Raw genomic sequence first — 10,000 nt, 5'->3', positions numbered from 1 at the left:
CTAGTTAGCCCATGAAGCTCGAAACGGCAATAATAAAAATTACCTCCAAAACACGGTAAAAAAATAAGCGAAAAACCTAGTTGATTGAGGTAAGACCATAACCATTGTTAAGACACATGCCAACCTACCATATACAACAGACTTGAGAGTAAAAAGGACAAAGACGGTTTTGGGTCATGACTTGGAAAATCCACCAAAACCTCCCTAAAAATAATTCGCCGACGGTTGTAGTAAGAGCGACTTACGAACGAATCTTACCAACGGTCAAACATTTGGTGACAACAGCCAAAAAATAGATTCGTCTCATATTCTCAAGTTAGTTGGGCCTTATGGTGAAATAAAGCACTGCATACTTCGTTTGGCTGAATATCGATATATTTTCGAAAAACTCGATAACTGAATTTCGACCAAATGCCGCTTTTGAAGCTCAAAATTTCAGACTAATCTCGGAGCGTCGCGCCACGAATTGAAAACACTTGGACCGATAAAAGCTACCAAATCTTGAAAACAACATCAATACATATCTTGACAGTAATTTGAGCAATTCTTGATGGTTTATTTACACAATCTAACTGAATTTAACCGACCTTCTTCTAACAAGATTAAAAATAGGTAAAAACTAACCCGTTAACGTTATTTTACTATGTGCTATACAAAATAATCGACTGAAAATCTGGCTTTTGGAAGGCGAAGTGTGGTTCTTTTCGATCTCCAAACGATTTTTTTAGGGAAATGATTCAGTGCGATTTAATCAAATTTTAAAGTTGGATAAAATGAGCTGATTTGACGATGCCGTCAGTTGTTCGAAAGTGTTCACATTCAAACACAAACTCCATTGTTTCGCATTTTACATCCAATCTACATCTTATTTAACATGATATCATCTTACCGTCCATATTGCTGTATCACAAAAGGGGATTGCAGTCCTAAAGTTGTTGCATTGCTCCCTCAATAGCGATAGAACTTGGCAGGATAGTCAACACCTGATAATGATTGTTTTACAAAGCGTAACTCGGGGTTGCTCTATTCCCACTCCGTTGAAACACTTTGCGTAAGATATCTTATATAAGTCTACAACCGAACCCATGCTCGAAGACCCAGGGGCTGAGTCGATTTCAAGTATGGGCATGAAGAGCCCCTGGGGACATTGTCTTACAAGACTAGTTCCAAACGGTCGCAGTCGTTCTGCCATCTGATTGGTGCCAGAAAATCTTTGTGTTTTTCTGCCCTATCAGAGTAAAGTTAACAATTGGTTCATTCTTTAGCGTGCACTATCGAGTTATGGAGCACGCGTGAAGTTTGGAGAGCACGAAAGAAGCGTAAGAGTTGCCCGAGGCGATAGCCGAGGGCAACTCTAGCTTCATGAGTGCTCTCCAAACTTCCCACGTGCTCCATGACTCGATAGTGCACAGCTGAAAGCATGAACTAATTGTTTTAGAACATAGCCAGTGGAATTGTGCATCAAATCCGACGCGAAAAACGGACAACACTATCAGTTAAAGCGAATCGTGATGGCGCTGATGCCGAGTATGCTTTTCCTTTGTTTTTCTCTTTTTCTGCCTCATTTAAGAACTCTAGCCCAAGGGAAAAGGTCCAAACATTGTCTTCGTTTTCGGACTAGTAGGTCGAGTGTCTGTTTGTATCCATTATTGTCGCGAAATATATTATTTTTCCCCGCGCTAACAATGGCCGCTCGCGCGAAAAAAAAAATTTCTGGCGAAGTCGGATTTTCTGACGCTATCAGCGTGCACTATCGGGATTTTGAGCACGCTCACGTATAATGAATTTGATTGCGCGACTCTGCTAGCTATGTTCTGATGTACTTTAGAAACCTTTCGTGTGTTTTAACACGGACATATATGCTAGTAGCTCAGTTGCTCGCTATGACTGTTTGGACCGTGCGACGGAAATTTGCTTGAGGTGAAAAGTTTCAGTCTCAGCACACAATGTAAGAGAGATCGATCAGATTGTCCGCGAAAATTTTACAGGAAATTATACGGAATACTTGCGCAGGTATCAAGAGAGAACGTGTTTTAAAGTTTGTGAGGTTTGTATACAACACGATGGTTGAAGTCATTGATATGTCGCGTTAAGCGTTACACGACATTTAAGATTTAATCTTTAGATTTTTTGCGTAATTTGCTGTGACTGAAACTTTGCCAATCCCTTGAAGTTATTTCGTCGCACGGGCCACGCAGGTAGGTCGAGCAACTGGCGCTTTCGCCTACGGAGCTTTCTGCTTTCTGTGCGCGCCAAAATCTAATCTTCGCTTTGTAGTAAAGTCGTTCACAATAGGGCCAAGGTTGCAGAGAACCTTAAGTTCGTGGACGACCTCCGGCAAGCGCTAAGAGAAAGCTTAGCTGTGTTTCCGGTTAGCTAATTAAAATCTGAACAAAAAATTATTAATGCAGTAAATGGTTTGAACCCGGGGGTAACATGTGAAGGTGTAGTCTGATCGTCCGGGTGAGTGTAGTCGTGAGAAGGACTGTTGTCGGTGGTAGTGACTGACGTTTCGACAACCTGTGCGGAAGTCATCATCAGAGTCAAGTGAATGATTGTTGATCATCCACTTGACAATCATTCACTTGACTCTGAAGATGACTTCTGCACAGGTTGTCGAAACGTCAGTCACTACCACCGACAACAGTCCTTCTCACGACTTCACTCACCCGGACGATCAGACCACACCTTCACAAAAAATTATTAACGACAACATCGCGAGGAGAGGTGTTTTAGGGCAGTTACCGAAGTGGTTTGGAAAGAGTTTAATCTTTCAACTGCTGCCTAGAGTGTTGAAATTCTTGAGCTGGGAAGGCTACGGATTCTCTTCTAGTCCCTTGCTCATTGTCATTTCACCTCTTCTGTCGATTGTTGAAGACCAAGTTAAATACCTTTGATCATTGGGAATCGATCCGATGCTGCTTTCAATGGGAAAAACAAACCCAAACATCAAGAAATAGTGGATGGAAAGGGCGGGTTTGCTTTATTGCAAATGTTACCTTAGTAGTACAGGGTCATCTACCCACATCTAATAAACAACAGTTTCCACGCTTAGCTTTTCTTTTTTTTCAAGCGTAGATTAGATTAGAGTTTGGCACGCACAGAAAAATACGCAAGTACCAGTTGCTCGACATACCTGCGTGGCCCGTGCGACGAGATAACTTCACGGGATTGGCAAAGTTTTAGTCATAGCAAATTATGCAAAAAATCTAGAAAGATTTAAGCTTAAATCTCGTCTAACGTTTAAAGCGACATATCAATGACTGCAACCATCGTGTTGTTTACAAACCTCGCAAACTTGAAAACACGTTCTCTAGTGATACCTGTGAAACTATTCAGTATAATTTCTGGTAAAAATATTCGCGGACAATCTGATCGATTTCTCTTACATTGTTTGTTGAGACTGAAACTTTTCACCTCAAGCAAATCTCCGTCGCACGGTCCAAGCAAACATAGCGAGCAACTGAGCTACCAGGATATATGTCCGTGTTAAAACACACGAAAGGTTTCTAAAGTACACTTTACTGTGAGAGGGCAGAAAAAAAACAAAGATTTTCTGGCACCAATCAGATGGCAGAACGACTGCGAACGTTTGGAACTAGTCTTGTAAGACAATGTCCCCAGGGGCTCTTCATGCCCATACTTGAAATCGACTCAGCCCCTGGGTCTCTGAGGATATAACCGAACCGTGAACCAAATGTCAGCGCAATGTTGCTAGTTCAGAAACATGATTCTCACGTGCAGAATAACGCTAGTTAATTCCAAATGAGGTCTACTGAGATAAAACGCAAAAGTAAAAAATTGGACTATGAAGCACGTGGTTTCAAGATTTAAGGTCGTCTGTTACATATACGAAACAGGAGCAAACAATTATCTAACTCCTATCATAATTTAATGTTTCATAATTGAATGTTCATGGTACTTCGGGGGATATCGATAAAGCTCATTTTAGGTAAAAAAAAAAGGCGAAGGATCTGCAAAGGGCATAGCCCATAATACATCACTGCAGATGTGCGACAAAGAAAAGTGTAGTGTTCGAATATTTGTTTATTTAAAGGAAGTTTTATAAGGGTCAAACCTGGAAAACCACAACTTTCGCTGAAATATTTGTAAAAGCCAACGTTCAAAATCTTTATATTTATACTACTTCTTCTCCAGAGGCTTCTGTGCCTTGTTAAGTTACTCGTGCCGGTTGTAAGACTACGACTCACGGAGCACGTTCATATTTTTCGCACGCACCTTTTCCCGGCAGCGGTCCGAAAAAAGCTCACATCTGGAAATAAAACCATTTCCACGTAGCTCGGAACTCAAGAAACGCTTCGAGAGTAATCACTGCACCAGCTGACACAGCAGACTCGACTGCGAGTCGGTATACCTACATCAAATACTTGCATTTTGGAAACAGTGGCTTTGAAAAATCAACTCAACTAGTTAGTTATTTGGTATTCTTTCCCAAGAAGGTAGCCAAATAGTGATCTATCCCCCTCAAATAAGGTCGGGTCCAAAGCTAGCAATGCATTATATGACGAAACATTATAGAGCGTGGCTGATGCGGAATGAATGCCCAATTGCTCTCAATCCGCTTTGAACAGGGAAGAAGAGGTATAATTACTGTTTCCTGTTTTCTGGATCGTCTTTTGAAGCATAGTTAATAGAGGGGACTGGTTATGAAAGTCAGCGAGCATCAAAGAGCGAGACTATAGAGCAGCGCCGATGTCGAAAGTACCTGTCACGTGACCGCGACGGTGCACAAGCCAAACACAAGTTCAAAGATGGCGGATAGTGGAGAGGATCTAATTTTGATTGGCGATAGTTTTGAGGCAATTTTAGACATCTTTGATGAAGATGAAGTACTGCAGGAACAGTTTTTAACTGCTGCAAGTGAAGTAAGTGCAGAATATTTAGAAGCTTACTCTTACTTAGTCTATAATTTTTTTTTTGAAGGGGTTTACGGAGCCACACGCTAATGTACTTTCACGCGACTAACTACTAGAGAACAGAGAATTTCCCGACGTTTTCAGATAACAATTTCCTAGCTATATTCTAGAAAAATTATAAAATTGTATTTAGTTTCTCTGGTAGAAGTGCCCTAGATACTAAAAATTGCCTGAATATTGCCTGGGTTTTGCTTGGTTAAAAATAGTTTACAGAGAATGCAACCTGACAACAAACTGAACATTGTCGCAAGTGCCTTCGGAAGACGGCAAGTATGTTAACATTTGATCATATTTCATAGAGACAGACTCTAATATGCTGAAACTATGATTTAATATTTTTTGGTAGGTCCAATCAACCGAGATTGTTTGCAGCGAGTGTGGGAAAAAATACAAAACAAGAGGAGGATATCAAAGGCATCGAGCTGCCAAGCACAATCCAAATCGGAACGAGCATCGTTTGACTTTGACTGCTAGTATTCTAGCTGAGATTGTACGCAATGCATTAAAGAACATTTATGAAAGGGAAGTTTTTGCAGAAGATCTAAGGAAGGAGTTAAAACAGTACGAGTATCAAGTGCTTGAAGAAGGAACTCAAGAATTCTCTGTAATGAAGGCATTATTTGAAGGCTATTCAAAAAATGGGAATGCCGAGAAATTCTATGGCAACTATTATGCTCAAGTACCATTGAAGTCTCCAATGTTTTTCAAAGGACTATCTCAGAATGCTGCAACACTGCTTGCAACCAAGGTAGCTGATTTTATCCTGTCCTACTGCAAGGGCATTAAGTCTTCTTCTGACAGTAACCCACCTTCATCCCAAACTGTATTGTCAGAAAAACAAGAAGCTGGTCTTCAGTATGTTGGTGGATATGTCTTGCATAACTTGCATAAAAAGTATGCAAGAAACAATACAGCAGAAAACCAACAGGCAAGGGCAATATTGAAAGCTGGTAAACAAGAGTATGGGTGTGAGAGTCAAAAACTGGTGTCAAGTTTAAGCTGGGGTGGCTAGTGGAACATTACCAAGTATGCACAGAACAATTCTCTTAAAACAGAGCATCAATTTTGGCATCTCACTTCAGTTAACTGCTTGAAAAAAGTGGATGTTGCTGGCATAACTCTCAACTCAGTAACTGACAGTGAGGTATTGTCAAGCTACCAATGTATGGTTTCTGATGCAGAGCTAATCCCAGAGGCTGAAGTGAGCAAAAATGTGCTTCATGCTATAGTAAGTTTGTATGTAAGGGTACGCTCCTTTTCATGTGCTGAGGACATCATTCAGCTCTACAAAGTAAAAGCAAAGCAAACAAAGGCTAAAGCTCTCCAAAAGGAGATCATGAGAAGTCATGATCAAGAACAAGCAAGGCCTGAGTAATGTAATAGATTTTTATTACACAAGACAAAACAGTTATATGATACATGGAGAAATATTTGTTGCTTTCTCACTATATTTGTTGTAATATTATTGTCATTTATCAAGAAGAGCATTTTCATTCTAAGAGTTGTTCACATATGGTATAAAAATTTAATTTTCAATTTCTATTTTTCATTTTTTATTTATAGCAAGTACCTAAAAGTATTAAGGTTCCTTGCACAATAGATTTAGAGTTCAGGAATCTGATAACAAATTCTTATTTAACAAAACAAATGGTTGTTACTGGTTGAATAAAGGTAATGCGTGTCAAAGAAACTAAATACCTAATGGAAACCATTGAAAAGTCATAAGAAAATGAATATGATTGACCCCTCTATTAACTTTGGATTAACCAATATGATAGTTATAGGATAATAACATGTATCTAAATCATGTAGTAAGGAAAACAACACAAATGTCATGTAAATATTTATTTTCAAATTAAACATGTTGAAACAATAAATGAAACATTGGTGATTGATTTATGTGCATTAATTGATTGTTACATGAATATCTTGTATTATTGGAGTAAAAAAATTTAGAAATAGAGTGTGAATAGAGTGGCTTAGAATGTGCCTCTACTAGCTATGAATACGCTAAACAGTTCTTTGCTTTTTTCTACATGGTAGCTTTTCATTGGTCACATTAACCCAGGCTTTTTTTTGTGTCCTTTCTGCCTCTAGTGTTCCCACTCTGGCAGGAGACTGACCTTTCAATTCTAATAGTGTTGCTGTTGTAGCTAAAGGTCCTGATATCTGGATTGTCACACCTGCGGCCAAACTGCCTCTGCTTTCCAAAATATTCTTCCACAGGATCTTGACAGAACCTTTCTGTCAGGACATACTCCATCCCCTCTGAAAGAAGAAACGTGGTGCACTCAATTGTAGACCCTGCAGAAATCTGGAAGCCTTCGTATGTCTGCCAAGAGAGGAACATCCTGGATCTTGCATTTTGGGTAAACTCACCCTCTCGGTTTTCAGTGCTCTCCTTCCAGCTCTGAAGATACTTCAGGAATTCCATCAAAAAGCCAAACCTATAAATATAAATTAAAAAATTACTTGTGTTCAAATGCATAGCAATTTATCAATACAGTCTGTGTTCTTAAACTTGAATGACAGACTTGTAGGCAAGAGTATTTACATGAAAATAATAGTGATAAAAATGTAATTTTGCTCTTAAAATCAAATTAACAGGTTATTATAAATTGAGTCTTATGATAGACAATTTGAGCACTAAACAACAAGTTATGATTATACCAATAGTTCAAGCAAGACTTACCATCAATCTTGAGTAGACCTGTAAGGTGCCAGGAATGGCTTTCGTTTTCGCTGGTGCTCAGTAAGACTTCTGACATTTAGGCAGACAAAGTCTTAAACCTGACTCTCTACGAAAGAAAAAGCTGTTTGTTTATATCTTAGTAGCTTGGCAACGCTACGCACATTACGCTCAGCAATCGTATCGTTCCATAGCAAAAGTTATCGAAAAATACTTACATATTTCAATATCTTCGGACAAAAAATGCTTTTCGAAAGTGTAGAGTTTGTCTTCATCTATCTGTCTTTTAAAATCTTTATCCATTTCCCTTGTTTTCTTGAGTACACCAAGCCACTCGTTGCGCCATCTCTTGTGATTTTCATCTTTCGCTAAGGGCAACTCCAAAATGCCGATTCCTTTGGTTCTTCTACAAGAACCACATCCAAAGTCACAGTGTACTCTTACTATAGCTATGAACGAGCTGTAGATATCCCTATGAGGAGAACGACACGCAATGCTGTTGCAGAGTTCACATCTTTTCTCTGCAACTCATTTTATCAGTAAACGAAAATGCCAGTTTGAAGCACTCGTGTCACATTTTCTCATAGCGTAACACCCGGTATTTCTCAATTGAGGATGTGGGTAGTACCCAAGTGAAATGATCGTCTGGGCCATCTGAGCCGTCTGATGCCGCTTATTTGAGGCATTGTCTGGAGCAGCCAATGAAATCGCTTTATGGAATAATCCACGTTCGCCCGCGAGTAACAAATTCCACAACGTGCCGTCTGGTAAGCCTTCAGCGAGATAGTGGTTGTTCTTCGTGTGGAAATACAATGGCGAAACGTACGCGTATCTCAGATGAACAGAGAGGTATTTTAGAGCGGTGTTTTGCAGGAGGGATGGTTGGAACGGGAACCATGTACAAGGAGATGGTTTTAAAAGCGTCAACGGACACTGGTTTGACGAAGGCACAAGTCGAGGTAAGCTTATTAATTCATTTGGTTAACCTCGGCTGTAGCTTTATACCAGGTTGTGCCTCATTTTATCTCAATAATTCCACAAATCAAACAAAACTAGCTATTCGTATAGATCGTAGATGCATTTATATGTCAATAATAGCCTAACGCTTAAAGTTAATTGGATGTTATTTAGATCGTGATGAGGTACAGTTTCTATACTATCAGACAGTTAACTCTGCTTTAATTACTCAAACTCAAGATCATTCACGTTCATCATACATGTGTATTTGCATTTCAAGGTAATCCATCGATTTCCGAAATTTAAGGTTTTTATTTGAAAACATTATAAACATAAGAAGATCATATGCAAAGAGAACATCCAATAAATTAACGCGGAAGTTTTATTGAAATCTGATGACTACATTGACCGTCACCGAAATTATGCACCAATTAATTAAAATTTAGATAGCTCTGAAACACGATTTGACTTTTACTTTGTGTGTTATCCACGTTGCCATTCCTGTATCATAATAATATTTTTAACTGATACCATTATTAAATTTGGCAACAACTGGTATTGTTTGTAAATTATTTTTCGTCTTTTCCAATAAACTTGCGTGTCACTTCCCCTGTCTCGATTGGGCTCTTCTACATGCGGGTGGAAGCCAACATGAAATTATAATTTAAAATTAATGAATAAAGTCTTTTTTATTTGTTTTGTTTTGTTTGACTACAACTGTACGAATTTAAGATAGTTGTATTATTATTATTAGTGTTTTTATTATGCAAACCCACAAACTCATTTTGTCAAAGCAAGGTTCAGTTAATCCTAGGTCAGGATGAAGTAGAGGGTGTCTGTTGTAGGTCTAATAATAATAATAATAACAATAATAATAATAATTATAATGATAAAGGAGTTTCAATAAAGAGCGGTGCCTGTAGGACGATTTACTGCCGTCTGTTTGGATTTCATTAATGAAAATAAAAGTGATTTTAGTGGTCACAGCCGTCTATTAAACTTTCAGTGGCCGCTTATAAGTATTGTTATTGAAACCCCTGATAATAACACCTTTATTTAGACACGATAGTGTTTAGAGCTGAACAGCCTGTGGGGTCATGTATAAATCCAAATAAACTGTAAATGAGGTAAATTCAAATGCATGATTATGGTTTTTGAGGAGATGGGAAAACTGGAGTACCTGGAGAAAAACCTCTCAGAGCAGAGTAGAGAAGCAACTAACTCAATCCACTTATGATGCAGGGTCCAGGAATCATACCCGGAACACATTGGTGGAAGGCGAGCACTCTCACCACTACGCCAACCCTGCTCCCTCTGTCTGTTGTCTAAAGGATATTAAATACTATATTCAAGCATGTACAAATACTGTAACTAGTGGCACGGCATTATTGGAGTATTTCTCAATAGTTCTGATGCA

The 10,000-nt window shown here is 38.9% G+C and overlaps 1 protein-coding gene, 2 long non-coding RNA genes and 1 pseudogene across 6 annotated transcripts in view; 2 read left to right on the top strand and 2 right to left on the bottom strand.

The window, feature by feature from the left end:
• LOC148715887 (uncharacterized) overlaps positions 1 to 1,014 on the bottom strand; it is a 1,536-nt gene extending 522 nt beyond the window's left edge. The window contains exon 1 of the long non-coding RNA XR_015995778.1: positions 890 to 1,014. This is a non-coding gene — a long non-coding RNA (uncharacterized LOC148715887). The remainder of the gene's footprint in view (positions 1 to 889) is intronic.
• Positions 1,015 to 4,765: 3,751 nt separating this feature from the next.
• On the top strand, positions 4,766 to 6,832 carry LOC148715886 (uncharacterized; annotated as a pseudogene). The gene is made up of 2 exons (XR_015995780.1): positions 4,766 to 4,886; positions 5,284 to 6,832. The product of XR_015995780.1 is annotated as an uncharacterized LOC148715886 (transcript).
• On the bottom strand, positions 6,310 to 8,007 carry LOC148715885 (uncharacterized). The gene is made up of 3 exons (XR_015995800.1): positions 7,845 to 8,007; positions 7,630 to 7,735; positions 6,310 to 7,384 (listed from the first exon to the last, which is right to left on the bottom strand). It is a non-coding gene; the product is annotated as an uncharacterized LOC148715885 (long non-coding RNA).
• Positions 8,008 to 8,017: 10 nt separating this feature from the next.
• The window catches only part of LOC148715884 (uncharacterized), a 5,098-nt gene continuing 3,115 nt past the window's right edge, over positions 8,018 to 10,000 (top strand). For all 3 annotated transcript variants that reach the window (XM_088746389.1, XM_088746390.1, XM_088746391.1), the window contains exon 1: positions 8,018 to 8,585. In XM_088746389.1, the coding sequence (XP_088602515.1) occupies positions 8,328 to 8,585 (258 nt within the window). In that variant the 5' untranslated portion in view covers positions 8,018 to 8,327. The remainder of the gene's footprint in view (positions 8,586 to 10,000) is intronic.

Source organism: Stylophora pistillata, unplaced genomic scaffold (assembly GCF_964205215.1).
Source record: "Stylophora pistillata unplaced genomic scaffold, jaStyPist1.2 SCAFFOLD_115, whole genome shotgun sequence".
Classification (NCBI taxonomy): domain Eukaryota; kingdom Metazoa; phylum Cnidaria; class Anthozoa; order Scleractinia; family Pocilloporidae; genus Stylophora; species Stylophora pistillata.
Note: the sequence above shows the minus strand (reverse complement) of the source record. Positions and strands in the feature narration are given on the sequence as shown.